This window comes from Urocitellus parryii, chromosome 11, assembly GCF_045843805.1.
Source record: "Urocitellus parryii isolate mUroPar1 chromosome 11, mUroPar1.hap1, whole genome shotgun sequence".
NCBI classification, from domain to species: Eukaryota; Metazoa; Chordata; class Mammalia; order Rodentia; family Sciuridae; genus Urocitellus; species Urocitellus parryii.
In genome coordinates this window covers 68818710-68839976 of record NC_135541.1, presented here as the reverse complement: position 1 = coordinate 68839976, position 21267 = coordinate 68818710, and the positions used below count along the sequence as shown (strand labels likewise).

General features: G+C 39.5%; 1 protein-coding gene across 5 annotated transcripts in view; it reads left to right on the top strand.

Moving 5' to 3' along the window:
• Positions 1–6469: 6469 nt before the first annotated feature.
• Positions 6470–21267, top strand: part of Kyat3 (kynurenine aminotransferase 3) — a 49801-nt gene continuing 35003 nt past the window's right edge. For 2 of the 5 annotated variants that reach the window (XM_026403327.2, XM_026403324.2), the window contains exons 1-3: positions 6470–6721; positions 18622–18680; positions 19422–19566. In XM_026403327.2, coding sequence (XP_026259112.2) covers positions 18625–18680; positions 19422–19566 — 201 coding nt within the window. In that variant the 5' untranslated portion in view covers positions 6470–6721; positions 18622–18624. Of the gene's footprint in view, positions 6722–14512; positions 14695–18621; positions 18681–19421; positions 19567–21267 lie in introns of those variants that run through there. The other 3 variants (XM_026403326.2, XM_026403328.2, XM_077791220.1) reach the window with 3 other exon arrangements.

Genomic DNA, 21267 nt, shown 5'->3' with positions numbered 1-21267 from the left:
CCTAATACCAAAAGGAAAAAAAAAAGAAATCCTTTTAATCTTGGATGTATCAAATAAGCAGATTAAAAATTGACATTCTAACAACTCTATGTACAGAATTTTGACAATTCAAATACATGAAACAATTCTTCAAAAAGCATCTAGTACTAAGACCAACTCAAGATAAAACAGATAAGATGAATTACCCTATAACTTCTCAAGAAATTGGATTCATAGTTTTAAAAAATCTGAAAAATAATTTTCCAGATCCTGATGGCTTCTCTTACTGGCAAGATTTACTAAACATTTAAAGAAATAAGTTCTATACAACTTTCTTTCAGAAAATACAAGAGGAGGGAGCATTTCCCAGTTCTTCTATGAGGACAGCATTATCCTAGTATCAAAATCAGACAAATAAAAAATCTACAGACCAAAATCCCTCAGGATTATAGATGCAAAACTCCCCAACAAAATTGTTGGCAAAAATCACGCTGGACATGGTGGTACATGCCTGTAATCCCAGCTGCTGGGGAGGTTGAGGCGGGAGGATCTTAAGTTCAAAGCCAGCCTCAGCAATTTAGCAAGGCCCTAAGCAATTCAGCGAGATCCTGTCTCCAAATGAAATATAAAAAAGAGCTGGAGATGTGACTCAGAGGATTTTGAAAAGGGTTTAATCCCTGGTTAACCCCTCCAACCCCCCAAAAATGTTGGCAAACCAAATCCAGCAGCATACAAAAATAATATAGCTCAGTTGAGTGGGATCTTGCTGATATCTTGCTGAATACCACTCAATATCTTGCTGAATGAATTTAACAAAATCATACTATATGCATCTATAAATATACCACAGTGAATTCCACCTTTATGTATATGCAGAGAGCACCAATCAAAAACAAATAAATAAATCAGTAAAAGGAAGATTAGTGGAGTATAGAAAGGAGAATAGGGGGATGGAGGAGGAAGGAAAGGTGAGGGGAATGGGGATTGATATAAAGTACACAATTCCGTGAGTATATGATTTTGTCAAAATGAATCCAAACTACTTTATATAACTATAATGCTCTAATTTTTCTTTTAAAGTGGCTTTTATCCCAAATGCAAGGCTGGTTCAAAAATTAATATAATTCATCATACTATAAAAGCCTAAGAAGAAGAAAAGTATTTAAAAACCACACAATTATATAAATAACTGTTGGGAGCTGCAGGTGCCATTAAGTCCTGATGCACCAGGTTCTGAACAATTATTGCCTTCAGTCTGGCATGGTAGTGCCAGATTCCAGCAACTTCGGTGTTACCCCAGCTTGGATAACAAAGTGTGGCTCCAGGAATAGGTGTTACCCGCTGGGGTTGAGTTACACTCACCTGTTCCCTTGTACTCCTACCTCTTTGCCCTTTTTGGGATAGAATGTTCCATGGAGCTCCCCTCATGTGTCCCCTATAGAAGAATAAATAATTCCAGTGGCCAACTCTCTTCCCACAGACCCTTAAGGTGAGAGAGCCATCATGGATTTTGAAAAGTTACGTCTGTGTGTTTTCGTGCTTTCTTTGTTATTTTCTTAAGTTATTGGAACAGTCAGGTTTTGTGAACCCAGCGTTAGGTCACCAGCTAGGATAGATGGCGATAAGTAACCACATGAAAGCCTGAGAAAATATGACGCCATTCATAGTAAGAAATTCAGTATGTAGAAGTCAAAGTAAACTTCCTTAAGCTGAAAAAAAGGTATCTACCAAAAAAACCCCTACAGCTAATATCATATTTGATAAGAGACTGAATGTGAGCGACTGAATGTTTGCCCCTCAGATCCAGGAACACTAGGAGGTCCTGTGAAGAAGCCAGCTCAAGACCCTCTTTCTAGAGTTAGCCCTGGTAAAGGCATGTGTCTCGCATTGCTTAAGTTCCAGTGGGCAATTAAATATTAAATAAACCTGATGTGTGTCAGGCTTTTTTACAAATAGAAAGAGGAAAAAATATAGCCCAGAATGAAGAATGTAAAACACGGTGCCTGTCAAGCCCACACGTATCCCACTTTCTCCATCCTTTGGGACATCTTTCATAGAAAGGAAGGCATAGAAGACAGGTGTAGGTATTCTGACCGTGGAAATGTACAGGGTGAAGTGTTCCTCTGGTGAGCAAACTCCCAGAAGGTGAGGGAGTGAGGGAGGCGGGGTAACTGGCACTCTGTTTCCTACACTTGGAATGCTTGGCAGTTTCTCCTTGAAGCTAGTAAGATAATATAGGCACAGTATCTAGTTGCTATGGTACTGTCCTTGGAGAAGAGGCTCTGTGTCTTATCAGCCTAGGCTTTGATCTCAGATATTCAACACCTGGGATTAAAGGAATACTAAATAATAATGTAGTCATGGCGCTAATGGCCTAATGTAACTTTTTGATATAAATAAACATGGCTGCTTGGAGGGGCCATTCTTTTCCTGTCTCTGCATATTGTCTCTGCGTCTCCTTTTATTTTCCACAGACAGGCAAACTCTCCTGTTTTTAATTATAGAAATCTTTTTCCTGTATTAATTCCAAAATTGTCCCCCTAGGAAGTTTAATAGGATTTTAAAAATTCACACAAAAATACCCCAAACAAACACAAAACCAGTAATTGCTTAGGCTTAGGGATCCATTCATTCAAGAGACTTGGTTGAATATCTACATGGTACTCTGTCAAGGACTGTGAAACACAGTTGTGGTCCCCCTCATAAGGAGCTAACAGTCTAGTGGTGAGTACAGATTTTAAACTAATAAATACAGAACATTAAATACCCAAGAAATTGGGGTAAGAGAATAGCTCTGATCTAGGAAGGGCTACATCACACTGCATCACTACAACTCCTTAATGTGTGTCAACCATATTTCTGTTTATCAGTTAGAAGAAAAGGAATACAAATCGGGAGGGGAGAGAGAGAATATGAGAGAGAACCTACCAACTCCATCCAAATACAACTTTAATAATATATCATTCACTCAACATCCCTGCCTGGTTGAGTACAGCAAGTACATGAAAGAAATTAAGAAAGCAAAGAGTTCCGTCTACTGGCTAGCCTTTTTTTTTTTTAATCTTTCTTTGCAAAATCTACCACTCCCTTATATTACCCATGAGTGTGTTCATACTTACTCCAGATCTCCCCCAGCAGACTACAAGTCCCAGTAGGCAGGGAGGGTGTTTTGTTTTGTTTTAATCACAGCATCAACATAGTCTAAAAAGGCACCAGGCACATAGTAAACACTTCATACAAATAAATGCTTCTTAACTAATGAACATCTCATATACACGGTTATATAATCCCAAATCCATTCCTAATGCTTATTTCCTAAAGTTTGCCATTTGATTATAAAACATCATATTGAATATTTCAGCAAGTTGATAATAACTTATATTGTCTTTTCCTCTCCCTCTACTCTCCAGAAAACTTTCATCATTATCCCCTCTTTAAGGACCTAAAGAAGCTGGTGTTGGGGGCTGGGGATGTGGCTCAAGCGGTAGCGCGCTTGCCTGGCATGCGTGGGCCAGTCGATCCTCAGTACCACATACAAACAAAGATGTTGTGTCCGCCGAAAACTAAAAAATAAATACTAAAAGAATTCTCTCTATCTCTCTCTCTCTCTTAAAAAAAAAAAAAAAAAAGCTGGTGCTGACTTATACTCCTGACACTGCTTTAGGGATGTACTTGGCATGAAGCATGAAGCATGTAGCAATAATTTTGTTCCTTCATTAATGCCAAAAGGACACTGCTCACTATGACAAATTGAGGGAGCAAAAGGGAAGTCCCCATAGAAACTCTCCAGGAGTTTCCGTAGTTTGCAAACCTACAGAAACCTGTGAGAGAGACCTGAGAGCTGAGAGCTCCATTATGAATGTGGACCAGGAAATCCAGAAGCAGTCATACTGAGAAAGAAACCTGGTACTTTCCTTAGAATAACAATTGTACCAGGTTCTAACCCCACAATGCTCACCTATGTGTTGACATTTTCTGACACTATTAGCCAGAAGCTCTACACCTAGAGTTTTTGCCAAGGACACTTTTTACAATTATAGTTTACATATAGGGCCCATATTTTGAATGCCATTTTCTTACCAAACTGTCTTTCCCTTTTAAAAAATTGTTCTAAGACTACAAAGACAAACTGATTGGTTCAAATAACAAATGCTAATCATTAAGTTGCTATAAATCTACTCTAACATATATGTGGATAAACAAACAGATACTAAATAGACCTTACTTACCCTGACCAGAATTTCTTTTTTTTATATATATATATTTTTTAGTTGTAGTTGGACACAATACCTTTATTTTGTTATTCTTATTTTTATGTGGTGTTGAGGATCGAACCCAGGGCCTCACACGTGCTAGATGAGTGCTCTACCGCTGAGCCACAACCCCAGCCCCCCTGACCAGAATTTCTATGGGGAAATCTACTGAGGTTTTGAAATATTTAAACTAATGTTTATATAGCTATTATTTCCTGGCTATATAAAAGCATTAATTTAATATTCTAATACACACACACAAATACTTTCACTTAACTTACTTACATAAGGTGAAAATCAAATATAATTTTTTAGCGGTATATAACATTTAGATATTCAAATGCAAAAATAAAAATTAACTTTGACAAAAGAACTCACAACTTAAACTAAAATTAAACCAATATAAATTTAAACATAATTCCTTAGGGAATGTTTTACTTAGCTTTTTAGCCACTGGGGCCAAAAAGATCTGAGAGAAACAATTAGAGGAATAAAAGTTTATTGTGGGTCTCCTGGTTTCAGAGGTCTCAGTTCATAGATGGCCTGAGATGAGGTAGAACACCATGGCCCAAGTGTGTGGAGGAAGAAAACAGTTGGGGACATGGCCCCAGGAAGTAGAGACTTCACAAAAACACATCCCCCAAAGGCAAGTCACCAATGACTTACCTCCTCCTGCCATTCCCTGATTGCCTATTGCTACTGCCCAGTTAATCCTTATGCAGATCAATTCACCAATTGAGTTAAAGGGCTCACAACCCAAACATTTCACCTCTAAACCTTCTTGCATTGTCTCACTAGTGAACTTTTGGTGGACACCTAATATTTAAACCATACCAGGGATGAAAGGTGGAAACTGCTTTAGTTTGCCTAGGCTGACCTGGAACTTGCCACCCTTCTGCTTCACTGGCCAAAGTCCCTGGGATTCCAGGCATGTGCCAAAATGCTTACTAAAAACAGTTTTAACTGTCTTTAGACAGTTTAACAGACAGCCTGTTTTAACTGTCTTTCTAGAATGGGTCTCTCTTAGCCCTATTCTAGGGTTATGAGGTAAAGGAAAAGATAGGTTTGCCTGCCTCATTCTTTGAGCCAGAAGTCACAGATAACCCCTGAGAAGCATTTCCAGATAATGAGGCTTGCTAAAATCTTTTATTTTGTTCTCAAGGGAACTGAACAACCTAATGTTGTTGGGCACTTGTCACAGTGTTTCTGGTGAAACAGAGCAATCTCAACAGAATACCAACATCTGATAAAGTCATTCTGTGACCAGGATAAAGTGACAACAAGCAAGATCATTTTTATAATCTTACCTCAACACAGAAAAAAAAAAATCATTGTGCCATCTACAGGACATTCCTTCCAACAAAGATTATTGTCGCTCTTTCCTCTAGGCCTAAGTAACAATGCTGATGCTACCCCCTCTATCATCTAGACTTCTTACAATTAAAGAGAAAGATAGCCAGGGCGTTGTGGCACATGCCTGGAATCCCAGGGACTTTGGCGGCTGAAGCAGAAGGATGGCAAATTCCAGGTCAGCCCAGGCAACTTCGTGAGACCTTATTTCAAAATGAAAAATATAAAAGTCTGGGGATGTTGCTCAGTGGTAGAGCACCCCGATCTTCAATCCCCAGTACAGAAAGAAAAATAAATATATGCATATACATGAAAGAAAATCTAAACATGCAACTTGAAACTTCACAGAAACTCACCTTTCGCTAGCATTGCCCACCCCAAAGAAGTGACCCATGACGTCCTTTTCTTTTTTCCTAGTCCATTTTCGTTCTTAATTTTTTCAAGAGTCGTATATCTGCCTCCTTAAGTATCACGTCCTTCTTTATTCTCAGGTCTTTGATGAAACTCATTGTTCAAAAAGGTAAAAGTTCCTAGTCCCTCATCCCATCGCAGATGACAAACACCTCTACATCTCCAACCCTTTTTCTCACAGTGTTCAGGCTTGTTTATTCTCTCGGCACTTTCCAAACCTAAATCCACTCCGTGACCAAGTTGTGGGGGCAGGAGCCAACCCTCCTTCTAAACCAGCCTTTGTCTTACAGCCCTGCGCAACCGGTCCTGGTCTGCAGCCCTCCCTCTTCAGTCAACCATATCCAATCCGAGCACCGGGCCTTTGGCATTCCTTATCCAATCTTCACGCGTACCCCAGTCCACGCCCCCACCCCGCCCCCTAACTCGGGTCCCCTGCCCCGCGGCCCCATTCCGGAGCCGGGCGGATCTCGCAGCCAATCTGTACCTTCGGTCCAGACCCCGGAGCCAATCCCGGGCCACATCCAGGCCCGCCTCCGCCCCGCCCCCGCCCTCCCAGTAGCTCCGCGACCTCCACCCCCATCTTGAGCTATCCGGCGACTCTAGTCCGGGATCCGCCAACCTTGCAGCCAATCCGGGACCCGAGTTTATCCCTCCTGCCTCCTCCGGGACGTTCAAATCGTTTCCAATATTCCTCACTCCGCTGCGGGATTGGAGCCCCGGGAAGCTAGGTAAGTGTGCTGGATGCGGCCACGCGGTGCGCGGTGGCGGGGCGGCACCGGCTTGCAGAGGGCAAGGTGGGAGCTGGATGTCCATCTACTCGAACTCGCCCTGCAGAACCGAGGCACCAGCGGGCGACTGGACCCTGGGCCCGGATTTGGCTGACTGCCAGGGCGGCCTCAGAGGGTCCGCCCTGGGATTGACCCTTTTCTCTAGAGAAGGAATAATGCCAAGATGAGTGACCTCGCAGTGGGGGTACCCCTGGACCCAGCCAATGTCTTGAACCTTTTACCCTTGATGTTGCCATTCGGGCATTTGGAAAAGCAGTCTGGAAGTACAACACGGACTCCAACTCATTCTTAACCGAATTCTAAAATTTTGAAAAGGGAAACAAAGGCCGTTGACTTGCTACATAAGTGAATCTTAGTGAAATCCAGAGTTTGGAAAGGAGAAAAGCAGACAACCAATCTTGTTGCTTCTGGGGTCCGAACCATTCTAGAGTTCTGAACCTCTGACTATTGCGAAACACCTGCCTCCCACCCCGTGATCTCCTAGGCTGTGTCTAAGAGAGAATTGGGACATCTTGCTCACTGTTTAGAGAATTTTACCTAATGTCTAAAACCTGATGCTTGCTAACTTTCACCAGTCAGCCATGCTTTTTACCTTTGAAGAACTTCATAATTATACGAATCCCATTTCATATAACAGCATTTCAGCAACTTCTGTATGATGCCCCTTAAATCCGTGCCAATTAGCTTTAAATTAAAGTTCCACTCTTGCTGTAATGACATGGCTTTGAGACTTCTTTCCACTGTATTTCTGCAGCCAGCACCTTGTTCACCCTCTGCAGCACCTTGGTCACCTCTGTCGCAATCTGTAAGCCTTATAAGCATTTTAAAAGCAGACTAACAGGTAGAGCACGAAGTAAAAACAATCTCTCTTGGCCAGACTTTTGTTAACATTCTGTACTGTGCTTTAACACTAGTCCTTTCTGCAGTTGCCTCTTGTTACTATTCCTTGAGGTTGTAGTTAGCCTGAGCATTCTGGACTTGGTCAAATTAACTAAGTTTCTTCCTTCCTACCCCATATGCAGTTATAATGTCATAATTTGAATTTAAATCCAGAGCATTAACAACTTTTTTCAAATTTATTTTGATTGTTTGCCTATCTTTGAGCCTTCTCAGCCTTCTCAGCCTTGGATCACCTCTAAATCTACACCTTCTGCCTTTAAACAGTCTATTCCAGTGATAATAAATTGACTGTTTGACTTTTCTATTGACCATGTGTATTCGAAGGTGCAGTTTACCTTATGTACAATACATCATGATAAGGTTGACTAGTTTAGAACAAATAAATAAATAAATAAAATTTTTTTTAAAAGATTGACTCGATCACTCTGATTCACATTTGCCTTGTTTTCTTCATAGAATATTGGTTTTGGGGAGAAACTAGAAAAATGAACTGAAAATATTACTAAGAATTAGACGTCAGGTTCCTTTTGATTTTTTTCTGACTTTTGATGACATTCAAATTTGTTTATTTTGCTTATTGGAGACTAGATAGATAGCAAAATAAGCTAATATATTATATGTATATATATATATATATGTACACATGCACATATGTGTGTATATATATATATTATATATCACATATATGTTTATATATATCCATATATATATATATATATATCCTTTTTTAGTATAAAAGTATAGCCTATAAAATATAGTAGAAATGCTGGAAAGTGTTGAGGGCCAATTTGAGACTGATGACCATATGAATTTGTGGTGTAACCAGAAAATCTATCCATGAGGTTTTCTTCAGCAGTCCACAGCTGAATGGATTATGGGAAAACAGACACTGGTTGAGTTCAACCAGTGCTAGGTTTTTACAAACATGAATGAAAACCAAAAGGACTTAGAGCATTATCAAGAGCCTTGTTAATGTGGAGAAATTGTCATGTAAACTGGGAAATAAAGGAAGGTGAGGCTGATTGGAAAAAAGGAGAGGAAACTTCCTGAAGATGTTGGTGATAGTGAAGAATACTGAAAGTTGGAATAATTAGGCAAGTTGAAGGATAAGGAGTTTATGGTTGTTGTGGTTTAGATGTGAGGTATCCCCCAAAAGCTCACATGAAACAATGCAAGAAGGTGTAGAGAATAAATGATTGGGTTATGAGAGCCTTAACCCAGTCAGTGAATTAATCCCCTCATAGGGATTAACTGAGTGGTAGCTGAAGGCAGGTAGGGTGTGGCTGGAGGAGGTGAGTATGGGGTATGGCTTTGGGGTATTTATTTTGTATCTGGCGAGTAGAGTCTCTCTCTCTCTCTCTCTCTCTCTCTCTCTCTCTCTCTGTCTCTGATATCTGATCATCATGTGAGCTGTTTCCTTCTACCCATACTCTTCTGCCATGATGTTCAGCCTAACCTAGAACCCGGAGGAATGTAGCCAGCTGCTTTGGACTGAGATCTCTGAAATTTTGAGCCACAAAATAAACTTTTCCTCCCCTAAAATTGTCCTAGTCACAGCAGCAAAAAGGCTGACTAAAACAATGGTTGAGGAGAAAAATGCTTCAATTAATTATTTTAAAATTAAATGTATTGGGGTGGCAAGGTACAGAGTATGGTTGTAGGAACGAGTGACCAAAGTGGAACAGAGGACAAGAGCAACAGACAAGGGGAGTGTCAGTTGTTTAATGGGTCATCTCTGAAGGCATTAGAATTACCTAGAATAATCACAGTTCTTGGGGTTGAGAAGAAAACGGTTGCTTAAAGACATCTCCTTAATGAATGATAGGAAGTATCAGCAGGTCAGGAGATAACATTAGTAAAGCCATCCAGAGAATGGTGTCAATGGCCAAACAGCAGGAAAGAGGTAGTTGACTATGGTTAATATGAATGTTTTATAAAATTGAAAATTGCTAAGAGTAGACTTTAGGTATTCTTGTTATAAAGAACTAGTAAGTTCTTGTTTAATGGGTCATCTCTGAAGGCATTAGAATTAATAGTGAGATAATGAGAAAAAAAAAAGCACATAGAGCCTATAAAAAGGCAATGCTGAGAACATAGACTTGGTGTTTTGGGGAAACAATAAAATTCGAGTTAAAGCAAAGAGGTGGAATACTCTAAGAACAAAAATACAATTGAATATGCTGATTATGGTTCAGCTGTTCCAAATATACAATGAAAGGTTTGGAAAGTGAAAGAAAATGAAGAGACAGGTCAGTTAAGCAAGGGGTACATCCGATTATGGAGGTGATGTGCTGTAGAAGAGTAAGGGAGAGGGATGCAGGGTTTTGGCTTTGAAATTTCTAGATTAAAACAGATAGATGGAGTGGCAACTTCCTAAGATGGTTACTGAGACCTGGAGGTTCAAGGTCATGGTGCACCCTACCTGGGGAGAAATCTCATCTTCTGAGCAGCAGCCTGAACCCACAGGTGACCAACCAGTGTGACTTAACAGTATCTTCTGAGATTACCTTTGAGCCAGGGATTCATTGATTGATCTGTTTTGGGGAAAATAAATAAATAAATAACATCAGTGAGGGAGAAGATTGATTTATTTAGCTATTTTGAAGAGGGGGAAAGAATATGAAAAACAGACATCAGGTTCAGCAAGTCAGTGACTTGTGCAGGGACAGAAGCCTTTTTTTTTTTTGAGAGAGAGAAAAAGAGATAATTCTTTAATATTTATTTTTTAGTTTTTGGTGGACACAACATCTTTATGTGGTGTTGAGGATCGAACCCAGCGCTCCGCTCATGCCAGGCAAGCACATTACCACTTGAGCCACATCCCCAGCCCAAGACAGAAACCTTTTTTGAATAGAAGTTGTCCCAATAATCTTAGTCCTTTTCTCCCCCTTTGTTTATCTCAAGAAGTTAAAACATTTTTCTCTCATTTTTCTACTTGCAAGAAAATATTTTGTTTATACTTTGTTTATTTTTTTTTAATTTTTTTATTATTAGTTGTTCAAAACATTACAAAGCTCTTGACATATCATATTTCATTATACTTTGTTTAAATACCAAAGAAATCAGGCTGAACTCAAATGGGCATTTATTTGCTGAAAAAAATTATTGTCCTAAAATTAATCTTATACTGATGATTGTTCCACATAGTTCCTGTTTTTTGGTAATATCTTTCCTGTACAGTCTAGTCCAATTAATATCTTTTTTCCATGCCTCTAATCCCAGATTCTCTGGAGGCTGAGGTAAGAGGATGTAAATTCAAGACCACTCTTGACAATTTAGCAAGACCCTGTCTCAAAATTAGTTTCTTTTTCTTTTGGTACCAGAGATTGAAGCCAGGAGCACTTTTCTACTGAGCCACATTCTCAGCCCTTTTTATTTTTTATTTTAAGATAGAGTCTCACTAAATTGCTGAGGCTAACTTTGAACTTGCAATTTTCCTGTCTCAGCATCCCAAGTGGCTTGGCACCATGGTGCCTAGCTCAAAATACAATTTTAAAAGGGCTGGGGATGTAGCTCAGTGGTATAGCACTTGTCTAGCATGTACCACACACACACATACACAAAATATTTTTAACTTTTTTCCAAACAGCTAGTGTCACAAGAATAATCATGTCTAGATTCATGAAACCTTGCCTTAGTCTTGAAAGACATAAAATGTAATGGGCAACTGTTTACAAAAAGGTAATATTTCAAAAAGAATTTTCTCATAAATAGCTACCTTAAATCATTGATTTTCAATGTGATTTCACAGGTTGATGTAATCATCCAACAATTATTTAGTTGAATGCATAGTGTGATACATAATAAAGTAGTGAATTTTTTTTTCTTTTTGTACCTGGGATTAAACCCAAGGGCACTTAGCCACTGAGCCACATCCGCAGCCAGTGTTATTTAAAGACTGGGTCTTGCTAAATTGCTCAGGCTGGCTTTGAACTTGCAATCCTCCTGCCTCAGCCTCCCCCTCTGCTGGATTATAGGTATGAGCCACCATGTCCTACTCCTCAGTGGTGAATTTAACACACCAGGTCCTTCCTGATGGATTTAGTTTATGTTCTAAATTGGTCAATGAGTAAATTAGTAACCAGCCAAACGATAAATGCTCTACAGAGAATTATTAATATGCTTGTGTAACGCAAAATAGCTGACAGGCTATGACAGGTTACATGGGCAGAAGACCTTTATAGAAGCAATCTTTTAAGTTGAGATTTTATTGATGAGAGCAGGATTTTAGATTCTACTTTTTTTTTTTTTTTTGATGGTGGTAGGGCACCTAGAGCTTCATGCATGGTAAGCACATACTGTGCCACTGAGCTACACCCTCCATTTCTAAGAAACATCTACTGTATTATTTTACACAGCTCAAGCTTCTGTACCCTTAGCTTCAGTGGACCCTCCCTTGTGTAAGGTTTGATTAACTATGAGAAATAGAGGAATGCCATCCACTGGCACAGCAGTCTAATATACTTGAGAGAATAATCTCTGAGTAAAATCTTTTTTCCATCCCCCATATGGGGATTTCAGCCAGGGATGTGCTCTATCACTGAGCTACATCCTCAGCCCCAGCCTTTTTTTCTTTTTTCTTTCTTTCTTTTTTTTTTTTTGGGGGGGGGGTGGTAGAAAGGGTCTTGCTAAATTGCCCAAGCTGGCCTTGAATTTGATCCTTCTGCCTCAGCCTCCCAACTAGCTGGGATTACAGGTGTGTGTCACCACGCCAGCATTTTTTTAAAATATTTTTTTAGATGCTGATGGTTCTTTGATCCTTCTGCCTCAGCCTCCCAACTAGCTGGGATTACAGGTGTGTGTCACCATGCCAGCATTTTTTTAAAATATTTTTTTAGATGCTGATGGTTCTTTATTTTGTTCATTTATTTATGTGCAGTGCTAAGAATCGAATGCAGCGCCTCGCATATGATTTTAATTTGCATTTCCCTGATGACTAACAATATAGAGCATCCTCTAATATGATTTTTGGCCAGTTTTATATCTTCGGTGAAGAAGATGTCAAATTTTCTGCCCATTTTAGATTGGACTGTCTTCTCACTAAGTTATAAAAGTTGTTTGTATATTCTGTATGAAAGTCTCTTGTAAGGTATAAGATTATGTGATTGTAAATATTTTCTCCCATTCTGGGACTCAACTGAAAAAATATCTTTGAGCCCATCAAATGATATCGTACTAAGTTTTTTTTTTTTTTTTTTTTTTTTTACCAGGGATTGAACCTGTGTGGGGCAGAGGGTGGAGTTCACCACTAAGCCACATCCCAGCCCTTTTCTTTTTTTTTTTTATTTTGAGACAGGGTCTTATTGAGTTGCGTAGGGCCTCAATTATTTGCTGAGGCTGGCTTTGAACTTTCAATCCTCCTGCCTCAGCCTCCAGAGCCACTGGGATTACAGGCATGTACTATTATACCCTGTTTGATAGATTTTTTTTAAGTGAAGCAATAATGGTAACTTTTAAAAAAAATTGTTCAACTCTCAGTCCTTGTGGAATAGTAAAGTGGGAATTGCAACTGCTTCATCTATTATGAGGAAGAGTAAACAGAAAGTGTATAAAACAGACATGCAACAAAGCCCCCTAGTGCTCAAGCTCCTGGTCACGGTTTCACATTCATCTGTGAGTCTGACCACATCTCTGCTCTTCCCATGTAACATGAGCTTTCTAATAAAGCCATTTCTTTCTTAAGCTGTTCCAGATTGAGTTTCTGACTCATGCAAAGAGATCTGATTAGTGTAGCGTGGAGCTTCAAAGGAATGGATGTGCACTGTTTCTTCCCCTGCCTTTAGGTAGTCACAGCGCTCACCTGAGAAGTCACAGAATCTCATGGAAACTCGAGCAGCCAACACAGTTATGCTGCACAAAAGAAACACAAAGTAGGAAAGAGTATACCAAAGTTACTTTTTAAAATCGATATCCTTTTTAAATCAAAAAAGACATTTAGGAAGTGATGTAAATGCTAAGGATGAAGAATACTAAGTGTCACTATGGTTGTTAAAACATCAAAATATTCATACATATCCATTTTAAATACCTTGTTGTTTGTATTGTGGCCTTTTCTTGTCCTCCTTATCATTATTAGTTGCCATTGATGGGGGAAGTGGTGTTGTGGTTTTGATCTCTTTGGATAAATATTTGATTTATAGCTCATATTATATAGATATTAATAACTTGATTTCTCCAGCTTCAGTCCAGCATTTGAGAAGTTTTTTTCCAGCACCTCTCCCATCCTATATACCTTCTTCAGGTCTTATGAACGTAGTCCTCAAAATATGTACAGTTTAAACTTAGGTGTACTAGGCTCTCAGGATCATGGGTAATTTTTTTCATTTTTCTAGCACCTTTACAGAAACCAATTTAAAGCTTTTCCTGACCTTTGCCAATTTTGCCACCTAGTGGAGAATCTCTAAAACTACATTTTCAGCTTCAAGTTAATAAAAGTCTTATTAAGGTCCTAGGATGCACTGGCAGCTTGTGTTAATAATATAGCAGTGTGGTCTATAACCATGCCAGGCCTATAATCTCTCTGACAGCAAAAGTTACTTCACAGGGTTTTCTGGGTCCAAAAATGATACAAGCCTTTCAGATGTCCCTTATGTCCGTAGGATTCACACCTACTTATCCCTTGGGTTCCAGGTTCAATTTAATTTCCTGAAACTGGGTTGACTCTAGCAAATAGTTCTCAGCCAGTGAGCATTTGCCTCTACTGCTGAATCTTGGTGTCTTTGAACTTTGCAAGTTGTCTTGTAGACTTTCACCAGTGAATTAATTCCCCTCGGATGTTTTCAAGGACCACAAACTAAGTGATTTAAACAACAGAAATTTATTCCTTTACAGTTTTGGAGGCTGAAAGCCAAAGATCAAAGGTTAAGCAGAGTCGGTTCTTCCCAAGGGCTGCGAGGAAGAATCTGTTTGACGTCTCTCCTGTCTTCTGGGCATTTCGTAGCAGTCTTTGGTATTCCTTGGTTTGTCAGAAGCATCACCCCACCCCTGCCTTTGCCTCACCTAAGTTTCTTAGGGTGAGTACCTGAGTCCAGGCTTCCTCCATAAAGATACCAGCCACAGTGGCTGAGCACCCGCCTCATGACCTCATCTTAACTAACTGCATCTTCAGTGAGCCTGTTTCTAGACCAGGACACATTTTGAGGTACTGGGAATTAAAGAAATTGAAGAGGAAACTGTTCAACCTGTGATCGACACCTATCTCTTAGACCTCCAGACTTCATTCTTGTCTTGGGTTTTTTAAATTATTTGCTACTTTTTACTCTCTGTAGCTTTGCCATGAAATCTCTTTGGAAAATAAAATAGGAGTTGAAATGATGTATATATATATATATATATATATATATATATATATATATATATATATATCAAGCAGAAACTTTTAAGAGGTTTTGTCCTCAAAATGGGTTGTATTCCAGATAGAGGCTATTTCACTAGCCGTGTCTCAGAACAACAGTGACAAGGAATAGCAGCAGCTGAATTTCAGTGTATATCTAGTGTGAACAAGGAAGCAATCTTTGAGATTTTAAGCTACCAAGACTTTGGAGTCATTTGTTACTGCAGCATAAATTAACTTAAGCTGACTGACAAAAGAACTAACTTAACTTGAATGACACCATATATTCAACTGACTTGAGTGATATTTTTTCATACTTATCAAATATATGTTGAATACATGACCTAGGTATAGTAGCACCTGTTGGACACTGTGATGAGATTATACGGGGATGTATAGATGAGAATGGTGGGAACATGAGGTTAAGAGAATAATCCTATAAAATGATCCCACATGCTGACCAACATGCTTTCTTAGCCAAAAAGCAATCTGCCTGCAGCCCCACACAGCCTAAGTGGAAAGGGTAGGTCACACTCCTCAGCAAACTAAGGCAGGGGCAAAGGTCAGGCAGTCAGTATAGGATCCAGAGAGGCTGATGACTGATTATCAGAGAGAACCATGGATTACTAACAGTTAACCTCTGTGCTCCTGCTCCTTCCTATCTTCAGACACATACATGGGAAAAAAAGAGAAGACAATAGTTAAAAGGAGGTGGGTTCCTAGGATGTGTAAGAGAGACAGGCCACTCCCTCCCATGGACACCCAGCTCTGGCGGCCCTTCTCTTCAGTGAAGTCTGTCTCTGTCCCTTTTTAAAATACAACTTGCTTTCTGTACTTGGATCGGCATTTCTCAGAATTTTAATCTTCAACACCTGGGAACAAAGACCAGTTCCAGATCTCCGATGCATTGGTATCAATGTCAACCGGTTAAGGTCACAGCCCAGATATCTGTTTAAACACCAGTCTAGGTGTTGTCACAGAGTTATTTTTTAGAAGAGATTAACATTCAAGTGGGGAGAAATCAGAATACCCATAATGTGAGGAGCCTCATTCAGTCCAAGGCCTTAGGAGGAAAAAAGACACCCCACCTGCTCTCTGGGAGAGAGAATTCTGCCTTCAGACTCAATTTGAGCTGCATCCTCACCATCCCGAGTCCCCACCTGGGGCCTGCACTGCAGATTTCAGACTTGTCAGCCCATACATTTTACTGGTTCTATTTCTCTAGAGAACCTTGACTGATACTGACACACATCAGTGAACAAGTTGTTCTAACAATCTAAGGGCAGATAGAAATAAGCAGAAAATTAGAATATGTAAAAAAAAAAAATGCTGGAAATTACTGAATTTAATGGGAACACATGGGAGGGGCATGTGCTCCTGACTTGGGGAATCTGAGAAGGACTTGCAGGAAACAAAGATTAACTTGAGACTGAAGGTGGCAGGAGGAAGTAGGAGTTTGCCAACTGCAGGGACAGGAAAGTGGGGACAGGGATTGGCTTGAGTAGGAAACCTGCCTTCTCAGCAGAGGCATTATTACCCTTAAGGAAATGGGTGCTTTGCAGAGAGAATAAATTTTAGTTGTGACAGTGTTTTGTAGCCATCCAAAGCTCAACCCTGTCTGACAAGATTTTATTCCTTAATATTTACTTATGTGAAGGGAAGATGATTAGGAAATTTATTGCAAAAATGCTGTCAATCATTTTTTTATACTCACTAGCTTGTGAACAGTGAACTCAAAGTTAAAGAGTCTCCTTAGGGGAGCAAGGGTGAAAAAGAGGTTGAGAAACATTGGTAGAGAATGACGTTTGGGGCAGAGGAAAGATCACATGCAGAAGGGAGAAAATATAGACTACAAAATAGAGGGGCTTAGACGTGGAGTTGGGAAGGAGAGATAGGCAACGGCAGCCGACAGAGGAAAGACTTGCCTAGATACAAATGTTAACGAAAATTAAATCTGAAAGTGCCTTTTGAGTTCAATTATCAAAATTGTACTTAGTGTCTAAAATTATCTATTTGAATCTACTTTGTGTTTGCAGTCACATACTGAATGAATCATTAAGCTCTCGACATTGTTACAGAGATAGCAAAGGGCATTTGTTAAAATATCTTTTTCTCTCTATCATGCTGGGACTCTTTAGTTATATAATTAGAGTCTCCAGAGTAGCATCCTGTTCAGCTGGGACTTCATCGTAATCTATTCTAGAAGACCCTGTAACCTCTGGAGAATTTGTGAGTGATTTACTTCACTGGAGGATCAAAGATTAAAAATGGGAGACTGAGCAAGGTATTTTTTAGTCCCATTATTGGGACTAGAATGAGAACAATGGTCTATTTAATAACCATTATCATTATCTCCCCCCCTGATTGAATTAAAATTGCTTTAATATTCTATTATAAAATTCTTTGGAAAGATGCTGTCAATCATTCTTTTATATCTACCAGCTTGTTAACAATGAACTCAAAGCTAATTTGTTACTTTTGAGAGATAGCATAAACTTAATTTTAGAATTTAAAGAACTAAAAAAGGCATGCTGTATGATAATTATAATTCCTAATATTTTTCTACCATAGCTTTAGCTCGCTTGGCATGAGTAGACCTGAACTAAATTACCAATATACTTTTAAGAGGCAACAGCATCCCAATAATATTTTTAGGAGTTCTTATGTAAAAGACAGGTGGAAGTTGACAGTTCTGAGTACAGAACTGGAGTCAGGGCATGGGTTCAAATCCTGGGCTGAACTATTTGAATGTGAATGTTACTGCTTCTGGCTTGGGCAGATGTGAAAAGTTGTGTAAACTTTATCCTCCCTGTGCCTCCTGTTCCTCATATGTAAATGTGCTCATAATGAAAGGGCAGATGTGAATATTAACCAAGATAATTATGTGAAGCATGAGATCTGTGCCTGGTGCACATGCAGTACTTAATGTTAACTGTTATTAAATTGGAAGCCTTTATTGAGTAGTTTGAGACCACTTGTTGAGTGCTTCCTGGATGACAAACAATTCCTGTCTTGTGGAACTCTTGATGTATCCTATGAAAAACAATCTGATATGCCTCAAAATACTTTTTAAATGGGTTGGTTTTTGTTTTTGTTTTTGTTTTTTACTGCTAAGGATTTAACCCCGGAACAATTTACCCCTGAGATACATTCCCAGCCATTTTATTTTTTTATTTTGAGACAGGGTCTTGCTAAGTTGCTTAGGGCCTTGGTAAGTTGCTTAGGCTGTCCTTAAACTTGTGATACTCAACTTTTTGAGTCACTGGGATGATAGGTATGTGCCACTGTGCCCAGCTAAACTCTCTCTCTCTTTTTTGTTTTTAAAGAATTATTGTTCTCTTTAATGCATTTCAGGCCTTTAAAGTGATTAGCTTTTTAGACTAGGATGATATTTTCTCTTTAGAGTAGGATGATTGTAGGTACTAAAAGCACTCTAGAATGTAGGTAGGAGATGAAATGTTCAGCATCTTGGGTTGTGTTCTAGAACTCTCTGTGGTGGTACTATTGACACAGAGACAATACAGAAAGGGAAGAGTAACACATGATTCGCTGACCTCAAATTTTGATTAAAAAAGTAAAAGATCCTTTCAATGTTTATGCCTTTCAGAAAATGTCTCTGAAATTCAAAAATTCGAAAAGAATTGAAGGACTTGACCGTAATGTATGGTGAGTATCTTAGAATAAACAATAGTAATTTGATGAGATTTTCCAGGGTTTTTTTTTTTAATTATTTGAGGATTTTTACCTACATCCATAGTTGAAAATTTAAGTCATTCATTTAATTCATTCATCAGATAGAAATGAAAGGAAGTTAGCCATCTATGCCTTAATGTGTTCATTTAGCAAATGAAGCGAGCTCTGCTAGGCACTAGGCACAGGGCACCAAAAAAACCTAATTTAATGGATGCCCTCATCGAACTTTCCTTCAAAACCATGAACTTTTCTTTTTTTTTTTTTTCATGAACTTTTCTTATTCATTCTCTCTCTCTCCCTCTCCCTCTCCCTCCCTCCCCCTGCCTTTTTTGAAATAGGGTCTCATTCACTAAGTTGCTGAGGTTGGCCTCAAACTTGGATACTCCTGCCTCAGCCTCCTGAGTTACTGGAATTTCAGGCATGTGACACTGCACCCAGAATTAGTTCTGTTTGCTAACAATTGATAACCTAGCAGCAGTTAGGAATGGTTGAGGGGGAAAAAAAAAACAAAGGAATACACACACACACACGTATTTGTGTTTATATGTGTGTATTTAAAATATGGGAATCTTGGAGTTGGGGTCTGTAATGAACATTAAGTTCATTAATTCAGCCATCATTTTATTAGGTAAACTCAGTTTGTGGGTGATAAAATTGTTGTATGAAACTTGCAATTTGAGTGTCTAAATTTAAGTCTTATTGTTTTAATCTTAGGATTGAATTTACTAAATTGGCTGCTGATCCCTCTGTCGTGAATCTTGGCCAAGGCCTTCCAGATATCTCCCCTCCTTCATATGTAAAAGAAGAGTTATCAAAGGTCGCTTTGATCGATAGCCTGAATCAGTACACACGGGGCTTTGTAAGTGCATAGGGACCCTAAAGGCATATGTTTTGTATTGTGCCATAGGTGTGTGGACTTCTGTCATGTGGCTTTCTGGGATGCCCTGTCCCAAACCAGGGCCCACAGATACTTTCCCCCTTGCCTTTATCTCCTAGGAGAGTCCTTTTAGTCTGGGCCTTTATTTTTCTACTTTCCAATTCTGTATATTAGGGCAACAACAGAAGGAAGAATATTTCATATATATATATATATATAGTTGTTGATGGATTTTTATTTTATTCATTTATTTATATGTGATGCTGAGAAGTGAACCCAGTACCTCACACATGTGAGGTAAGTGCTCTACCACTCAGCCTGGGAGAATATTTCCTTGAAATGTGTGTGTGTGTGTGTGTGTGTGTGTGTGTTTTAATGTCATTAACATTCGTGCACCCTCACCTTTGACCTTAATTAATATCCTATTTCTAATTGGTTACTTTCTTCCTTTCTATCCTCCCTTTTCTTCATTCTTCTGTGGTAAAATGCCTGGAATTTCCACATTTTCTAGATTAAAATGAACCTCTGAACTATAGCTTCTTATCTGTTGTGCTAAAAGCAGTAGAGTCACACAGCTGGACATTTGTTTTCGCCTTTTATGACGGTGTAGAAATGGGAAAAGACAAGATATGGAGGAAGTCATTCTGTGTCTTGTCTCTACTCGTCTATGTCACAGGGTTGAGAGGGTGGGATCCCTGCTCCCCGTAGATCCTCCTCAGACCTGCTCCACATACCTCCTCCCCAGCCACATTCAACTCCATGATGAACATCTAGAGGTGAGGTGAGCAGCCGTAGAGAAAATCAGTTAAACTGGAAGATGGTTCTTTGAAAAGATCAACAAGTGTGACTTTTACCTAGATTCATCAATTTAAAAAGTGCCTTATGAGGAATGAAAAAAGGGATTCAAATATTTAAAAAATGATAAGGAGATGGAAATGCTAATTACCCTTTGATCTTTGTACATTGTATACTTATATCAAATTATCACACTGTTCCCTGTAATTGTTAATTACATGTTAATTAAAAAGAAAATTTTACCATGTTAATTAGAAAATTTTAAACAAGGGAATTTCTACATGCCTCAGACTTTGTACATTTATAATCCTTTCTTTCTCGCTTATGAAAGTGGTTATTGCCAAGCGAAGTAGCGCATGCCTGTGATCCCAGCAGCTCAGGAGGCTGAGGCAGGGGGGTTTCGAGTTCAAACCCAGCCTTAGCAACTTAGCAAAGCACTAAACAACTCAGTAAGACCCTGTCTCTAAGTAAAATACAAAAAAGGACTGGGATGTGACTAAGTGCCCCTGAGTTCAATGCCAGGAAGGAAAGAAGGAAGGGAGGGAGGGAGGAAAAAGAAAAGAAAGAGGGGGGGGATCCAACATGGCGGCCGGCGAGGAAGCAGCGACTCCAACGTCTCCACTTTAAAGGGATAAGAAAGACCCACCTGGACAGCTGCAGCCTACACACGGAGGAACTCCTAGCATAATTCCCTTTAGAGGAGAGCAGCCGTGATCTGGTAGGTTTATTGGAAGTGACAGTTTGTCCCAGAGAAGTGGATCTTGGGCGGCCACTCGGGCACAGAGGTCTAGTCCGCAGACATTAGCCACTCCGGCAAGGGGCTCCCCCGGGAGGCCTAGCTCTCGCTTTGCAAGCAGCCACCCCACCTGTCCGGTTCCTAACGACGCG